The 18,245-nt window shown below is 52.2% G+C and overlaps 2 protein-coding genes across 2 annotated transcripts in view; both read left to right on the top strand.

The window, feature by feature from the left end:
- LOC139673810 (zinc finger protein 850-like) overlaps positions 1 to 18,245 on the top strand; it is a 1,066,517-nt gene that overhangs the window by 712,280 nt on the left and 335,992 nt on the right. The window lies entirely within an intron of this gene.
- On the top strand, positions 2,029 to 6,526 carry LOC139674283 (olfactory receptor 14J1-like). The gene is made up of 2 exons (XM_071560472.1): positions 2,029 to 2,933; positions 6,391 to 6,526. The coding sequence occupies exons 1-2, from the start codon at positions 2,029 to 2,031 to the stop codon at positions 6,524 to 6,526; spliced, it is 1,041 nt and encodes a 346-aa protein (XP_071416573.1).

Raw genomic sequence — 18,245 nt, 5'->3', positions numbered from 1 at the left:
AAAGGAGGCTCAAGGAGGAGCTCATTGCACTCTAGAAAGACCCAAAAGGAGTTTTTGGTGTTGTGGGGCTTGGTCTGTTCTACCAAGGCTACAGTGCCAGAAAGAGATGAAATGGCCCTAAATTGTGTCAGGACAGGTTCAGATTAGATGTTTAAAAAGTTTTTTTTTTTCCCTAAGGCATTGAAATAAGTAGCCCAGGGAAGTGGTGGAGTCTCTGGAAGTCTTCACATGGTGTCTGGATGTAGCACTCTAGGATTTGGTTTAGGGGTGATTAAGGTGGTGCTGACTTGACAGTTGGTCTAGAAGTTCTGGAAGGTCTCTTCCAACCCTGATGGTTCCGTGATTCTGCGACCTGTCATCACTGTTTCCAGGTTTGTGCTCTAACCAGATCCTGGGGATGTTTTCTGAGTTGGATCTCTCACTGGGACCCATTAGCAATAAAAGAAAATTTACAGTTTGAATCTCACTTTGGTTTCTCAAGAGGTTCCTGCATCTCTCTTCAGGGTCTGAGGTTCAGGGACTCAGCACCAAGCCCCCCAGAGGGCCATTAAATGCCCTGGGCTGTTGCTGTGCTGCTGAGCTGGGCCGGGCTCCTGGCACACAGGGAGCTCCTGGCAAGCGGGCAGTGCTGCAGAGAGACAGCTCTGCCCAGGAGCAGCTCCTGTGCACAGCCCAGCAGGGCTCAGGGCACTGCCAGGGCAGCTCAGGGACACCAGCAGGGCACAGACAGAGCTTAAAGGGGCTCAGCATTGCAAGGATGACTGAGAGCTCTTGGAGGAGAAATCTTTGCAGTGTTGGACACGGTGAGTCTGTGGGTGCAGGGCAATGCAGGGGCAGCTCCTGGAGGCATCTCCTAAAGCTGGAATAGCCCCAGCTGATGGGATGTGTGAGGTGGGGGCTGTTGGGGGACACTTTGGAATAGCTGTGGAGCCGGGGGTTGCAGCCAGGGGTGCCCAGGGCTGTGGAGCAGAGCAGGGTCCTGCAGCCCAGGGCGCTGTGCAGGGGCAGGGACTCTGCTGCCTGCCAGGGTCAGCTCTCAGCCGGCCTGGGGAGCTGCTCACAGGGCTGGTGGAGAAGGGCTGTGGGGAAGGACCAAACTATGTTAGGGACGGGAAGGTCCTTCTGCTGTCAGAAGTGAGCTGCAGGGGCGAGGGCTCCTTACAGCTCCAGATCAATACAGAAAATTTCCCAGGGACATTTTCAGGAAATATAGCATGAGGGGGGATACCTTATAGGTGACACTCCTTTTCTTTCAGTACCATCTTCTGGATTGTCTAGGTATGAACTGAGACAGGAATTCATCTCTGAGCCGAGCAGAATACTCTGAAACCTGTAAGCTGTTGCTTTTAGAGGTGCAGAAACCAGGGTCTATCACAAACCACCACACAGTGGCTCACAGGCAGCATCAGTGTTGCTTTTCCAGCCTCCTCCAGGTTGCTCTGACACTGGTATCAGAGCCTGCCCAGCCAGAGCTGCCCCTGGGCAGTGCCCTGTGCTGGGAGGGCTTTGCAGGGCAGAGCTGAGCACCCAGGGCTGGGCTGGGCTCTGGGAGTACTGCCAGGGCCCAGCCCTGGGCACAGGGAAGCAGCTGCTGGCAGGGACAGCTCCAGGCAGCAGAGCCCTGGGCAGGGAGTGGGGGGAAAGTGTCACTAAGGGATCCCTGGGACAGGGGGCATTCAGGCAGCTCTGGGGGCCCTTCCCTGCAGCTATGCTGGGCACTGCGTGCTGGGCCATGAAAATGAGGATTTCTCCAGTGGGTAAGAACCTTCACCAGATGTGTCTTCTGAGTCATGAGTGCAGAGGTGGAACTTTTGCATTCAAGGTGGGTTCCATCTGATATCACTCGTGAATGTCAGAGCTGTAATAAAAAAATTTCATGTCCTGTTGCAGCACAGGAGCACTGACTCCTTGGCAGCACATTTGACAAATTGATTTTAGTTAAAAACAGACTGTTTATTTCAGAGACCTGTCCTTAATTAATCCCTGTGTTTTCCTTTTCTGAACAGAACGTCTTCTAAAAAACAGCAAATGCCCAACAGCAGCTCCATCAGCCAGTTCCTCCTCCTGCCATTGGCAGACACGCGGCAGCTGCAGCTCCTGCACTTGTGGCTCTTCCTGGGCATCTCCCTGGCTGCCCTCCTGGGCAACGGCCTCATCATCAGCGCCGTAGCCTGCGACCACCACCTGCACACCCCCATGCACTTCTTCCTGCTCAACCTGTCCCTCACAGACCTGGGCTGCATCTGCACCACTGTCCCCAAAGCCATGCACAACTCCCTCTGGGACACCACAACCATCTCCTACACAGGATGTGCTGCACAGCTATTTTGCTTTTTGTTCTTCATCGTGACAGAGTTTTCCCTCCTCACCATCATGTGCTACGACCGCTACGTTGCCATCTGCAAACCCCTGCACTACGGGACCCTCCTGGGCAGCAGAGCTTGTGCCCACATGGCAGCAGCTGCCTGGGCCAGTGGCTTTCTCAATGCTCTGCTGCACACAGCCAATTCATTTTCCCTGCCCCTGTGCCAGGGCAATGCCCTGGGCCAGTTCTTCTGTGAAATCCCACAGATCCTCAAGCTCTCCTGCTCACACTCCTACCTCAGGGAAATTGGACTCCTTCTGGTTAGTGCCTGTCTAGCATCTGCGTGTTTCATTTTCATAGTTTTCTCCTATGTGCAGATCTTCAGGGCTGTGCTGAGGATCCCCTCTGAGCAGGGACGGCACAAAGCCTTTTCCACGTGCCTCCCTCACCTGGCTGTGGTCTCCCTGTTTCTCAGCACTGCTGTGTTTTCCTACCTGAAGCCACTCTCCATCTCCTCCCCATCTCTGGATGTGGTGGTGGCAGTTCTATATTCGGTGGTTCCTCCAACACTGAACCCCCTCATCTACAGCCTGAGGAATCAGGAACTCAAGGATGCCCTGAGCAAAATGATGACTGGATGCTTTTCAGGACCAATAAATGGCCTGTTTTTTTCAGCTCAACACTCATTGTGTAATGCCCTGTAAGCTCAGCTTTCCTTACAAAGCTTTTGATAGTGGTGGTCGATGATTTCCTTCTTTTTTCTTCTGTTAATGATGTTAACCCTGAAATTTTTTTCTTCATATGTATCTAAGTCACTGTCTACCCCCTTATTTTCTCCTATAAATTGCGTAAATGAGGAATTATTCTCTGTGTTCACTTAAATAAAACAAAACTTCCTGCATGGACTTATTTTCTAAACATCCTCCCTGTTACTTTGTCCATGTGTGCAGAGCTGGAGGGGAAAAAACCCTGGTACAGCAGCAGTGCCAGGGAGCTCTTTGGCTTTTAGACCTGCTCTTTTTCCACTTCCACCCTCTCCTTTATTGTCCTTGTCCAAGGCCTGAGTGTGCTGCAAGTTCAGCCACTGTCCTGCTGTGTGTCACTGCTGTGACCTCAGGCAAGGACAGATCATGGGCCCTTCAGAGACAGAGCTGGGCCCCATAACATCATTTCCATCATGAAAGGGGGATCCCCTCTGGGTAGTTCCTGAAGATTTTGGTCTTTTTCCAAAGTTGTTCTTGAGGAGAAGCCCAAGGAATAGACTCTCAAAAGTCTCGTTGATTTGCTTGTTTCTCCATGGAATCAGTGCAGTGAGATCAGGGTCCTGCTGTGGGACTTTAGGGACTGAGGGCTGGTTCAGGTGTTCTATCTTGGTGGCCAGTGGCCACACAGATAGTAAAGGGTCTTCATGTCATAAGCCTGAGGCTCTGAAGCTTTGATGGCTCTGATGGCAGGTGAGTCCTTTTCTTGAGGAAATCAAGAACTGCCAGGAGGGCACAGAGGATCTGCAGGGACAGCCCATCCCATACAGTCAGCAATGAATGGAGCCCTGGAGAAGAATCCTGTCCAGGGCGGAGTCCCCCAGAGAGAAAGTATTAAATCTCTCTGTGAACTGGCCAACCAGAGCTCTGCAGCCCCAGGGGACACAGCAGGAACAGGGAAAGGACTCTGGTGACTAACTTGTCTTAACGCTCAGTTGAAACAGTCAGAAATACAGACTTCATTCAGGGGGAAGAACAGAGACCATTTATGGTAAAACCTTTCAGTGTAATACAGGGTTAGTATAATTTAGAGGCTGGGTTATGCTAAACGGAGGATGGTTCATGCTAAGTAATGGATTACCGGAGGATGGTTCCTGCTAACTAAGGGATTACCGGAGGATGGTTCCTGCTCACTAAGGGATTACCGGAGGATGGTTCCTGCTAACTAAGGGATTACCGTATGTCAACCATGGGGAGAGCAGGTACCTATTCATGAACACAAGTGAAAGAGGAACAATGGATGTTGCAAAACAGGTTTCAGTGGACAGCAAGGAACACACAGAAACTGTAGTTCTTGTCAAATGCAAAAAGACAGGAGATGGGCCGATGTCTGCAAACTGGATGAAGTTTATGGTTCTGGGGAGCCTTCCTGGACTCTGGTGTTCTGCAGTTTGTATTCCAAGAGCTTGTTATTTTTTAGCTGTCCTCATTGGAACAGGAATGCACACAAAATGACAAGAGCTTTCTGGCTGTCACAGCTTTGGGATGGACAGTGTACTTGGAGCAGGAAAAGTGCTTGACAGTCACAAGAGCTGGGGCTTTTGTTCTGTCCTGGGGACACAGCATGGCAGGGAGGAGCTGCAGAGCTCTCAGGATCTCCTGCAGAGGAGAGAAGGGCACACAGGTGCCTCCTGTTCCTCTTGCCAATCACATTCACCACCAGTGGGCCTGAGTCCTCTCTGAGCTCCAGCTGCAGCTGTGCCTTCCCCAGAGCACCCTGCCCCGAGCAGGGCTGTGGGGCCAGACACAGCTGGGCTGTGCTGGGAGAGGCCCTTGGTGCTGGAGAGAGCCCAGGGCAGGTGGGAGAGCTTGGAGGGAGCTGGGCTGGGCTGGAAAGGACCTGGAAGAGAAAACCATCTATGCATCTCCCATCGTGTGACTGTGCAGGTGCAGGACTCAGCCCATGGGTTGTGGTCCAGAGCCAGGACCTGTGGAAAGGATGGAAAACATGAAGTGCCAGATAGAGGAGGCTGCTCTGTGCCCTTGGTGGCAGGGACAGACCAGGAAGGTGGCCCAGGACACTTGTCACCCCCACTATCTCTTTCCGGTCATTTCCAGCCCTGGTTGCTCAGCCCAGGGTTATGGGTGGGTTTGGCTGTGCCCACCTCCCCCCTCCTGCTGGCTCAGGGCCTGTCCCTGAGCAATGGCCAGCCCTGCCCAGTCCCTCTCCTGGCCCAGAGCCCGGCAGAGCCTGAGTAGGGCTGTCTGTGAGGCCCCACAGGTGACACAGTCTCACCAGGGGCTGGGAGAGGTGTGGAATAGGACAGCCATGGGGTGACCAAGCCCAGGGACTACCGGGGGCATTCCATCAGAGGGGCCATTCCCCACCCTGGATGCTCCTGCCCTGGGCTGGGGCTGCACAGGGGACTGTGGGACCAGCTGTGGGGCAGTGGGGCACAAAGGGACCATGGAATCTCTGCCAGGGGGTGACAGCAGGGCCAGGCACAGACAAGGAATTCCTGGGCGTGGTCTGTGCTGTGCATGTGGGACTGTGGGGAAGGCAAAGCTCCCCTGGAGTTGGTGGATGCAGGAAAAGTCAAGAGCCAGAAGAGCCTCAGTGGCTGTGCTGGAGACCAAGGCTGAAGGAGAGAAATGCAGGGCTGCTGTGGGATGGGGAGGGGGATTTAATTCCAGCAGACATTGCTGTGGGGCTGAGGGACTCCATGGCTTCTCTGCCTGAGTCTTTACTGGAAAAGTCTCAGGCCTCTGTGCTCAGGGAAAGCTTCAGGGAGGAGGAGAGCCCGTCTTGGCAGGAACCTCCTGCAATGGCAGAGGGACACATGGCAGTGTGTGCCCCTGCAGGGCACTGCCCTGGCCATGGCACAGGCTGGGAGCTGCCTGGCTGGGAGCAGCCCTGTAAGGCAGCTGTGGGTGGGCAGGAGCTGGGCAGGAGGCAGCCGTGTGCCCTGGCAGCAAGGGAGGCCAGGAGCACCCTGGGCTGTGGGACCAGCACAGCAAGGACGTGGCTTATCCTGGTTTCTGTGGCTGAGGAAAGCTGCACAAAGGGCTCTGGAGTTCAGAAATTGTATCCTGTTTAAATTTTTACTGTGAGCAATGAAGGGAAACATTCTATGTCTCTAAATGTGATCAGTTCCTGATCCCCTAAAGAGCACAAACCTGATGAGTTGTGGTTCCACTCCAGTCACACTTGGATCTCCCTCCATACCCAGAGTATGAAGCTCCCTTGTCCCACAGAGTTCTTGGAAAGGATGGATGAAGGACACAGGACAGGCTGTGGGATCAGGTGCAGGGCATGGTCAGGGATTTGGGGTGGTTGTGACCCCAGGGCAGGACCCACCACTTGTCATTGTTGAACCTCATCCAGTTGGCCTGGGCCCATTCATCCAGCCTGTCCAGACCCCTCTGCAGAGCCTTCCTGCCCTCCAGCAGATCAACAGTCCCACCCACCGTGGTGTCATCGAACAAATGCTGCAGAACATGCCCAATAAAGTTCCTGTAACCCCAAAATATTTGGATTAGTGGAGATTTAGCTGTGTACAACAAAGTAATTCATTCACTTTCTCTTTTCCTCCCTCTCTGGATCAAGGGAACTTCTGACTTCAGTGTGTGACTCACTTTGTGCAAAGAGCAAAATGGACAGAATTGGGGTAGGGAGCGCTTGGAGGGACCTTTAGATCTGTGCCTGACACATAACATGTTTACCATTGGTCTAAAATTGCCTGCTGAGGAAAGTGGACGTTAGTAATGTGAACTTGAAATACAGCAGAGGAATTTCTTCTATTTTTGAGCTGTGCCTTCCTTTGGTTTTGTTTGCTGACAATACATGAACAGCCCTGTGTGTCTCCTGCAGCTCTTTCTCCAAGTACAGCAGGTGGGAGTTGGTGCCCAGGAACTGAAACCTGCAGGTCCAGCCTTTGGTGGAGGAAGCTCAGATTCCACAAGGCTGCTTTGAGTGCCAGGGATGTGATGAGGGAAGTGGTGGGGTGGGGATTAGGGATAAAGTCTGATGGATTGTCAGACAAAAAGGGTCTTGATTTTCATATCTATTCACACTGAATTAGGAGATGCTCTGGGTCAATATCAATAGGGAATTGCTGACAATAATGTATAAAGAGGCAAAAATAAACAGGCCACAAAAAAGACATATTTTTGCTTTTTTTTTTTAAGTATAAGATATTCACTTTGAATGCATTTCTGAGATCTCTGTAATTGACCACAGAAGATTTGAAAATGTAAATTATTCCCAGGGGTTTGTTTTGTTAAAATGCCATCAGTGAAAAGAGACCATGAAGGGAATGAGCAGACAAGGAGACCATCCCTGGTGCTTGGGAACAATATCAATTAGGGTTTGCTGCTCTCAGTGTATAAACAGGAAAAAGGAAATGGGACAAAAAGTTATATTTCTTCATTTTTTTGTCACTGTAGTACACTCACTTTGAATACACTTCTGGTATCTGTCTAATGAAGCATAAAAGAATTGAAGCCTTAATATTAAATTATTCCCAAAGGCTTGTCTTGTTAGGATGTTTTGAATTTTAATGAGCACCCTGGCACTGAATTCCTGAACTGAAGATTTGAAAACTGAACAAACCCCTAAAAAAGCAAAATTCATCATCAAACCTTCAGGTTCCTGAGAGTGTCAGCAAGCCCCACTGAGGCCATGACTGAAAAGAGACCCCGGAGGGAATGAGCCGACAAGGAGACCCTCCCTGGGGCTGGGGAAGGAGCAGCTCAGAGTCACTGGTTACAGGTGGAAAAGGGACTGTGGAATGTGGCTGTGAAAGGGCCTGATGGACTTTGCCAAGCAGGACAGCCAAGCCCTGCCACCCATCTCTGGTTCCTCACAGGATGCTCCTGGAGCAGAGTGATGTGGGGTGTGGAATGGGGAGTGCAGGAGAGCAGTAGGACACCTCCACAGCTCTATGGAGTGGGTGAGGAGGTGACAAGTCCTGGGGCTGTAAGGAACTGGTGTCTTCTCATAGGCTGTCAAGCCCCAGGAAACTGCCCTGTTGCAGAAAAGCACAGTGAAGAGCCAAAGTGTGTGAGAGCAGGAGAGGGCACAGCAGTGTCCCTTCCACAGCCAGGCCTCCAGGGACACACCTGAAGGAGCAGCAGAGCAGGGTCTGGGCTTTGTCTTTTTTTCCTGGACACCCTGGGCAAGGGGTCCCAGGGCAATTGTCACAGATCACCCCCTGCCAACACCATTCCCAGCACTGGCCTCTCACCCACCACTGACAGGTTGGTTGTCCCTCCATCAAGGACACCAAATGAGAAGCTCACAAGGCCATGCTGCAATTGTACAGAGGAGACTTCAGCATGCACAGTGTGTGTGGGGGGAGATGAACCCAAGAGAACACAAAGACCATCAGCTAATCCTGGAGGTGCTGGGAAGGACTGTGGGACACATAGTGTCTCGAGATCACTTCACTCTGGGCCCCACATCCCCTGGAAAACCCCCAGGATGCAGCACTGGGATGTGCTTCTGAGCACAGAGCTCCCCCTGTGCCCATCCCTCAGGCCGTGGGGCATCTCAGAGAGGGGCAGAGCAGGTGACACCCCACAGGGCTGAGGTGCCTCCAGTCCCCAGCAGTGGCAGTGAGAGCCCAGGGAGAGACTGTGACTCCTGCAATGATCTCCCCATGGGTGTAAAAGGGAAAGACTCTCTGATCAGCCCTGGGTGCATGAGAATCCCACAATCCCAGTTCAGAGGTGGATGCCTTGCTGGACCTCGACATTTCTGTGAGTGACTCCAGGAACAAACTCCACTGGCCCAGTGAGATTCACCTAAGTGGTCTTGGACAGTTCATTGCAAGTGCTCCTGAACTGCTGCATCACCCTTGCCTGGGATTCTGGGCTGTGCTCTCAAAAGGGCCAGAGCAATCTGAGAGGTTCTGGGGTCCTTGGAAAAGGCAGATGCCAAGCCCATCTTCAAGAAGAGCAAAGTGAGAAAGGGGAGAATTACAGGCTGCCCATCAAGCCGCTCTATCACTGCCCTTCCCAGATGGACAGGGGAGAGAGAATAAGGTGGAAAATGACTCATGGGTTGGGATAAGGCACTTCACTAAATCAAAAGCCGAAGTTTGCACACAAACAAACGAAGAGGAAAATTACAAGGTTTGTTCTCTACTCTCCATCATCAGTGATGTCTGGCCATGTCCCAGCAAGCCAGGCTTCAGCACACGGAGCAGCTGCTCAGCAGGCAAACATTGTAAACAATGAATGCTCCCCTTCCTCCTCCTTTCCTCAGCTTTTATATCTGAGCTGACATCCCATGATCTGGAATGTCCCTTTGGTCACTCTGGCTCAGCTGGCCTGGCTGTGTTTCCTCCCAGGATCTTGCCCTTGTCTGGTGAAGGAACGTTGCAGTGCTGGGGCTGTGCCAGCCCTGCTCAGCAGTAGCCAAAACATTGGTGTGTTCTCAGCACCTTTCCAGCTCCCAACACAAAGCACAGCACTGGGAGGGCTGCTGTGGGGAAATGAGCTCCACTTCAGCCAGACCCAAAATATTTCCACAGTGTTCGGTGCTGTCCCAGGATTGCTTTAGTTCTGTGAGGCCCTGCAGTGTCCAGGTGGCATCCTGGTTCCCTGAGGTTCCACAGTGTGACAATGACCCCTTGATTCTATGAAGTTAAAAACTGTCTCAAAACCCCTTTTCTTCCATGAGGCCCCACAAGTCACAATGAACCCTTTGGTTCCGTGAGCTCTGCAGTGTCCCAGGATACCTTTGGTTCCTTCAGGCCCTGCAGTGTCCCAATGGCCCCCTTTTTCCATGAGTTTCCACAGTGTCCAAGGGTCCCTTTTGTTCCATGAGGCCCTGAAAGGTCAAAATTGCCTCTTGGTTCCATAAGTTTCTGTAGTGTTACAATTGCACGATGATTCCATCAGATTCCAAAATGTTCCAGGATTCCTTTGAATCCATGACACCCTGCAGTGTCATAATGCCCCTTTGATTCCATGAATTTCTGCAGTGTCCCAGGGTTCCTTGCAGTCCATGAGGCCCTGGAGTGTCACAATGATCCCTGGATTCCATGAGGCTCCACAGGGTCACAATGGGCTTCTGTTTCCTTGAGGTCCTGCAGGGTCACAATGGACCTTTGATTCCATGAGGTTCCCAAGTGTCAGAATGGCCCCTTGGTTCCAAGGCTTTCCACAGTGTCCCAGGGTCCCTTTGGTTCCTGAGAGAAGATTGCTGGGGGTGAAATGAGGAGTATCAAGTTATCCTTACAGAAGTTGCAATGGTACACGAATTATAGGTAAAGGTCCATCAGGAGTGTTTGCACAGTCAGTGTTTCAACACCCTCAGCATTACCTGAACTTGGTTTTACCTCACCAAAATCTTTCCTCTCTGTTGGCCAAGCCCCCCTGCCCTCCCCCAAATATCCCATCCCTTTTGTCCCAGTTCCTCCTGACCTCCCCAAATCCTTCAGCTGGATGGGCTCAGCTTTGTGACACCCTTCATGACCCCTGAGCATCTGCCTGCCCAGCTTGGCCAGTCAGTTCTGGGAACACACCTGACAGCCCAGCCCCCAAGGGCACAGGATGTTCTGCTGTGCTGGAGAGGACCCTCCTCAGCCTGGCCAGCAGTGCTGCAGGGGGGGATTCCGTGTCCCTCCCCAGCTGGTCCTTCCTGACCAGCAGCTCCTGTTCCAGAAGGGCTCACAGACACTCTGGGGGACTTTTCATACTTGGGTCCTTGAGCTGCCCTGGGGCATCTCTGGGGCAGTGGCCAACTCTGTGACTGCTCTGGGAAGTCATGGCCTGAAGCCAGGAGTGTGGGTTTTAGGAGGTAGTTGAAACCTCTGCAGACAAGAAATCCTGGTAATTGTTGAAGACTTCCTTGCCTATCATTATGATGTGCTGTTTACTTTTAATTTCAAGGGTTTTTTCATAATTTTCTTTTTACTGACAACACCACACACTTGTTCTATTAATCTGATTCACTCTCTGTTTATGTGAAAATATTTGTGCAGCTATTTATCAGAGTACATTTCCTACCAGTGTTTTGAATGCAGAAACATTGCTCAGAGGAGCTACTGAACTTCTTTGGGATGGTTTCATATCCCTAATTTTGTCTCTTCTGTTCTTCCTCTCCCAATTTGCCTTCCAAGATCTCTCCAAGCTGTGTGTGCCTGGGAATGTTTTCACAGTCCTGAGCTCTGGGCCATGTCAAAGGGGACAAATGCACCTTCTGGAGAACACTGTCACTCCTGCTCACAGAGCCTCTCTGACTGCACAGGGGAGATTCCCCCAGGCTGTTTCCTGGTGTGGGAAGAAAGGGGCATAAAGGCAGAGGAGAGGGATGGAGGAGACATGGACATTTGCAATGGGCATGCTCAAGGCTGGTGAGATAAATGTCCCTGGGACAGGGAGGTTGTTCCTGCAGTCACACCCAGAAATGTCAGGGCTCTGGCAGGTGCCCACACCTGATCTGGGCTCATGCCCTGCTCACACCCCCAGGGCTGTTCAGAGACACGAGTCCTTCCCTTGCACACACACAGACAGTTCCTGGCAGCAGGTGCAGTGTCTCCCTGGGCTCCTGCTGCCACTGCCCAGGGCTGGAGGCACCTCAGCCCTGCACAGCCCCCACCCTTCACACTGAGAAACTTCACGTCAACACTGGAATTTTCCTCTCCCTGGCCCTTCCCAGTCCAGCCCCTCCCTGGTCCCCCCATCTCCCTGTTCCTGCTCCATCCCAGAAGAGCAGCACAATCATGTCTGGCCCTGCAGAAAGAAATGGAGGCAATGGAGGTGAGGGACAGTGACTCTGTGTCTGGAAAGCTCAGGATATCATCAGCCCAGGCAGCTCCTGCAGCCCCAGTGCCAGCCCCAATCCCCAGGACTGCAGGAGAGAATCAGTCCTGGGGCTACTCCGGCATGGGCCATGGTAGGACTCTCTTTGGCTGTGCTAGTCAGGCTGGGAGGCAGAGCCAGCTGATGGTGGTCCCTGCCACTGACCCCCTGCCACACAAGCTCTTGTGTGGCCATGGAGGGTGCTCAGAGGGGCTCTGCCTTGTTCCAGTGCTGGGAGATGGGTTTGGGGGCTATGCTGGATCTGTCCTATGAGTGTCCAAGAAGAATAAAATTAATCACTTAGGAGACTCCTTTCCCTGTACCTGCTGTGTCCCATGAGTTTGCAGAGCTGTTGTTTGTCAGTTCACACTCAGATCTAGAATATTATCTCTGGGTGACTAAACCCTGAACAGGCCTGGGCTCATTGGACTCTATTCACTGCTGACTGCCTGGCACCTGCTGGCATATCCCCTGTGTTTTCATGGCAGTTCCCAAGTCTCTTAAGAAAACATTCACCTGCCATCAGCCCTGTGAGAAGCTGTAGAGCCCCAGAAAGGTAAATCAGAAACCATTCACCATCTACATGGGCTCTGGCCACCAACAGACAAAACCTGAACCAGACCTGAGGCCTTGGAAGGCCACACTGAGACCCTGATCTCATCCCACTGAGCCTCTGGAAAACAAGCCAAACAAGGAAAGTCTTTAGAGTCTATTCCTTGAGCATGTTCCTGAGACTGATTTGCAAGAAGCCCAAAGCCTTCCTGCCGTGCCCTCAGGAGATGCCCTTTCCTGATGGAGCTGCTGTTGTGCAGCCCAGCTGTGTCCCAGCTGTCCCCATGGCCTGTCCCTGCCTGTGATCCCAGGATGGACACGCAGCAGGATGTGACCAGCTTGTCAGAGTACTCAGGCCTTACAGCAATAGCAATAGTGTGGAAGTAGAAACAACAGCTCTGAAAAGACCAAGCACTGCTGCTCACTGGCAGTGCTGCTGTGCTGGGACGCTTTTCCCCCTCCCCTCTGCCAACAGGCACTGTCCTGCAGTGACCTTTAAGAACCTCTGTGAATAAGAATCAAAATAGTTACAACAGAGTCACTTCTTTTGTTTAATTTTTTAGACAGTCTCTGGGTCAAAAATATTAGGGAGAAAAAAAGATTAGAAGGAGATTTATTATCAAATTTCAGTGTGCACAATATTGTGACAAGATGAACCAAATTACCCTGCCAAATCCTGAGAAGGAAGGATGGGCCTGTCAGGAGTTCCATTCTAAAGTCTATGCAGAAGACAACTGGAAGTTTGAAGCTTCTCAAGACCATCCAGTGATCAAATTCTGCACAGCACCCTTGAGTTCCTTGTTCCTCAGGCTGTAGATAAGGGGGTTCAGTGTTGGAGGAACCACTGAGTACAGAACTGCCACCACCACATCCAGGGATGGGGAGGAGATGGAGGGGGGCTTCAGGTAGGCAAACACAGCAGTGCTGATAAAGAGGGAGACCACGGCCAGGTGAGGGAGGCACGTGGAAAAGGCTTTGTGCCGTCCCTGCTCAGAGGGGATCCTCAGCACAGCCCTGAAGATCTGCACATAGGAGAAAACTATGAAAATGAAACAGCCAAAACCTAAACAGGCAGTAACCACAAGAAGCCCAAGTTCCCTGAGGTAGGAGTGTGAGCAGGAGAGCTTGAGGATCTGTGGCACTTCACAGAAGAACTGGCTCAGAGCATTGCCCTGGCACAGGGGCAGGGAAAATGTATTGGCCATGTGCAGCAGAGCATTGAGAAAGCCACTGGCCCAGGCAGCTGCTGCCATGTGGGCACAAGCTCTGCTGCCCAGGAGGGTCCCATAGTGCAGGGGTTTCCAGATGGCAACGTAGCGGTCGTAGCACATGATGGTGAGGAGATAAAACTCTGCTGACACGAAAAATGCAAGCAGAAAGAGCTGTGCAGCACATGCAGTGAAGGAGATGGTTGTGGTGTCCCAGAGGGAGTTGTGCATGGCTTTGGGGACAGTGGTGCAGATGGTGCCCAGGTCTGTGAGGGACAGGTTGAGCAGGAAGAAGTGCATGGGGGTGTGCAGGTGGTGGTCGCAGGCTACGGCGCTGATGATGAGGCCGTTGCCCAGGAGGGCAGCCAGGAAGATGCCCAGGAAGAGCCACAAGTGCAGGAGCTGCAGCTGCCGCGTGTCTGCCAATGGCAGGAGGAGGAACTGGCTGATGGAGCTGCTGTTGGACATTTGCTGCCTCTGGATACGGTTATCTGTTGAGGAAGAAAAGGCAGGACTGAGTTAGGCCAGACCATATTAGCAAAATGTATTCGACATTCAGGGTCTCTCTTTTAAGGAAGACCTTTTTGCACCCATCTCCCCTGAGTTCTGGGTTTTTCTGGCTCATGGGGACATTGAGAGCAGGGATCCTGTACTGGGCTCCTGAGGATTCATTCTTGCTGTGCAGTAAGAGGCAACTGAGAACATGGGGTTACATCAAATTAAATGCACTTCTGATGTTTCAAATTGTTTCCAGCATTGCTGGTCACAGCCTGCCCAACTGTGGAACAGAGCTGAGGAAATTTGGTGTATTTTATTTGGTTTCAGTTCAACTTGCCAGGAGTGGGTTTGGATGGCTGAAAACTCTGGAATTTCTAATGTGCTCCAAGTGAAATCTTGTCAGTCCTGAGAGGCAAAGGAATGGTCTCTTACTGGAAAAGAAAAAGAGCTGCTCTGTTCATCAGTCCTGTTGTCAGCTGACCTGTGCTGGCAGCTTGGAGCTGCAGGAGGGTCACACAGAGGAGTCCCCTTAAAAAGAAACAAGTCTCATCTTTCCTCAGGGTGCCCCATCTTTCTCCTCCCAGACTGAGACACAGAGGGATCAGTTCAGCTGCCCAAGTGTAGCTGCCCAGAGCAGTTCCATGGATTTAGACCTGAGGTGTCCTTCCCTGGGCTCTGGCTGCTGCAGGGCAATGCACACCTGAGCCCCCACGGGCCTGAGGGCAGAGGCTCTGCTTAGGCTGGGAAAGGAGCCCAGGGAGGAGTTGGTCAGGGGAAGGTGTCTGTGCCACAGGGCCAGCAGGGAGGTGCCCACATGCCCCTTCCCAGCATCTGTGGCAGCAGCTCCCTCTCCCTCCCTGCCTGTCTGTGCTCTGAGGAGCTGTTCCTGCCAGCAGCCACCTCCCTGTGCCCAGCTCAGCTCCCTCCAGTGCTCACACAGCCCATGCCCACCCCACTGCCCAGGGGCAGCTCTGCCTGTGCAGGGGCTGAAGAGCAGATCCCAGACAAGCTGAGGTGGCTGGGAAGGGGAAGGTGTTCTGAGTGGATGTGGTTCCTGAGAAGTGCCCTTGGACATGGCAGGAGGTGGAGCTGAAGGTGAGAGAAGCCCAGAGCCATTGCAGCTGAAGGACCTGCCCTGCCCTGCTCATTCCTGCCCTGCTCATCCCTGCCCTGCCATGAGGGGGTCACTCCTTCCACCCACACTTTCTCCCTGTAGGGCCATGGGGAGCTACTTGGCTGGGCTGAGCTGACCCTGGCAGACAGCAGAGCCCCTGCCCCAGTACACAGAGCCCTGGGCTGCAGGACCCTGCTCTGCAGGACAGCCCTGGGCACCCCTGGCTGCACCCCCACCCTCACACCCAACAGCCATCCCTGGGAGAAGGGAACCTTCTTGCCCTGTGTCTCTGATGGTGCAGAAGGCACGTCCTGCTCTGGACCATGTTCTCCTGCTGCACACCAGGAAATCCAGGAGAGCCATCCTGACAGGTCCTGCCAGTGGTAGCATTTGGCAGGTGTAAGAGACACTTCCAGGACCTCACCTGCACTGCTCTGCAGCCAGAGACTTACCCTGGGAAAGTGCTGTGAAGATTCCTCTCTTGATGAGCTCTCACCGTTCCTCCCACTCCAGGACAACTTTAAACTATTTCTCACTTCCCTTGTCTGTCTTTAATGCCTGCAGGTCCTGCTCTGCTCTGCCATATGGCCACCTCCTCTCTACTGAAGAACTGTGGGAGTCCTTCTGAAAGATCCTGGATGCTGTGGGATGTGCCAGCTTTAGGAGATCCTTGCAGGAAGGGAAGGTTAACTTTCCTACAGCCAGAGAATTCTTCTTTCAAATACTGTGAAGGTTTCTCCTGTAATGAGATCTCAGCACTGTCCCAGCCCAGGCTGCCTCTTCTCTGCTGTGTCCTCGGTGTGTGCAGGCAGTGCCCTGAGCCCTGCTGGGCTGTGCACAGGAGCTGCTCCTGGGCAGAGCTGTCTCTCTGCAGCACTGCCCGCTTGCCAGGAGCTCCCTGTGTGCCAGGAGCCCGGCCCAGCTCAGCAGCACAGCAACAGCCCAGGGCATTTAATGACCCTCTGTGGGGTTTGTGTTGTTTACATTAAACTCAGTCCATCAGAGTAAGTTCAAACAACTTCTCAAGAACTCGAATTGACATTGAAACACTGAAGTTTCTTGTAGTGCTAATGGGTCCCACTGAGGAACAGGACTGAGAAATTGTCCCCAAATTCCAGTTAGAGCACAAAACTGGAGGCAGTTATGACAGGTATGGACAAGCAAGTCAAAGATGTCTCTCATGCTGAGTTAAACTGGCTGTATTTCAGAATTCAAACATCCTAGTCCTGACCTCCAGCCCCTGAGAAGGGAGATCCATTCCCTCCCTCATTGGTCCGGGCTCTTCCTGGGGCACTGGCATGTGGGATGTCCAATGCCAAGGGCAGGAGGATGGGGTGGCACCTCCCAGGCTGCTGAGCAGGGACAAGGAGGCAATGAGGCCCCAGGGCTGCAAGGCTCACTTGTCTCCTCATGCCATCAGGGGCACACACAGCAGCCATGGCCAAAGGCCTGCACAAGTTGCCTCTCTTGGGGCCTTTCAGCTTCTGCACATCCCTGTCTCCTCTCCAGCCCAGGCTGTCCTACGGTGTCCATGCCCTGCCCCTTTCCCTGCAGGCTGTCGGCATCCCCCGGCTGCCCCACCTTGCTGGCCCCTTCCTGCACTGACATCTCTCCCTCCTCCCTGGCTCTGCCTTGGAACACAAAGTCTTGTGCTGGCCCAGACTCCTTCTTGGTGATGCTTTGTATCAGAGCACTTGTCTTGGAGGGAAACTCCTTTCTGCATATGTCCAGTATAGACCTTCCCAGATGCCATTGGTGACATTATTTCTTTCTCATTTTATATCTAACTAGAATAAGAAAAGCTCCACCATCTCTGACACCACCGCTGTGACACTGTGGAACTTCATGGAATGAACGGCCCAGTGTGACACTGCAGAGTCTTATTGATACAATGGATTCATTGTCACTCTGGAACTTTCCTGCACTGACATCGCTCCCTCCTCCCTGACTCCAGCACTCAGCAGAATTTAACCTACCACTGTGAGAACACAGCTTGGGAAAAGTACTAATTCTCTAAGTTTTGTTAAGTGAACCTTGATATGCTTTGATGAACAAAGCCTGGGATAGAAAGATGTACTGTTGATGTTGGACATCTGGAATGCAGAATTTATGGACCACAAGGACTTGCAGAAACCAGTAGATGAAGAAGATGGCTAACAAGGACTTAGTAGATGTGATGGAAAGTCCCAACGAGGAGAAAAAGACTAAAAATATGGACTAATTAGCAAAGAGAGGGAGAAGTCCATAACCAATAGAAGATAAAAATTAATTCAATATTAATTCAAAATTAGTTCAATAAAATTATGTCATTTAGAACCAATGAACATTGATTTGTTTGTTTGCTAAAAATTTATAAATAGGTGAAAAAGTGATGTATTGGTGTCTGTGTGAAAGGATTTCTGTTGGACACACACACAGCACTGGGAATAAAGTGATGCCTTCCTTTCTAACACCAAACATGCAGTGTTAGGGGGTTTTCTTACCCCAATCATTTCAGAGGGGTTTGGCAACAGCACGAGCAGGTTTTGATTAATATCTTGTCTCCAAGTTGCTGGGGCCCAATTGCTTCCCCATGAGGCTCCTGTAGCAGAAGTGGCTTTGCAGAGCCCAGCAAGAAAGAACACCCTTAACCAGCAGCTCTGCAGTGCTGCCCACCAGGCTGGGCTGGCAAGGGAGGGCTCCTGGCCATGGACTGGCAGGACCTGCTGCTGCCAAGATGCATTTGGGGTTTCAGGCTCTCCCTGGCAGAGGTGCCACCAAGTCACTCTGAGTTGTGCCCGTGGCCTTCAATGTGCTGGGGCTGGCCTGGGGCTTTTCCTGCAGTGGGATGTGCCCTGGTCCTGGCACAGGAAAGGCAGTTCCTCCCCCAGCAATCTGCTCCTTCTGCATGTCAGGCCCCCACTCACTGCCCCTCACTCTGTTCAGTGTTTGCCTTGGCTCTTCACTTGATCAGATCTGCTTGAGTGTTCTGAGGCACAATCTACACTTACTGTTTCTGCACCCACAGCATAAAAAATATCATTTTCCCTTTCTATGGAGCTGGACCTGATGGGCCT

The sequence above is a fragment of the Pithys albifrons genome, chromosome 7, assembly GCF_047495875.1.
Source record: "Pithys albifrons albifrons isolate INPA30051 chromosome 7, PitAlb_v1, whole genome shotgun sequence".
Taxonomy (NCBI): domain Eukaryota; kingdom Metazoa; phylum Chordata; class Aves; order Passeriformes; family Thamnophilidae; genus Pithys; species Pithys albifrons.
The sequence above is the reverse complement of the archived record's forward strand: the minus strand, read 5'-3'. Positions and strand labels throughout refer to the sequence as shown.

Bases quoted from the DNA above. Each gene is read 5' to 3' on its own strand.
- LOC139674283 (XM_071560472.1), top strand. From the start codon at position 2,029: ATGCCCAACAGCAGCTCCATCAGCCAGTTCCTCCTCCTGCCATTGGCA. The intron at 2,934-6,390 runs GATGACTGGATG...GAACCTCATCCA, and splicing joins AAGGATGCCCTGAGCAAAAT to GTTGGCCTGGGCCCATTCAT.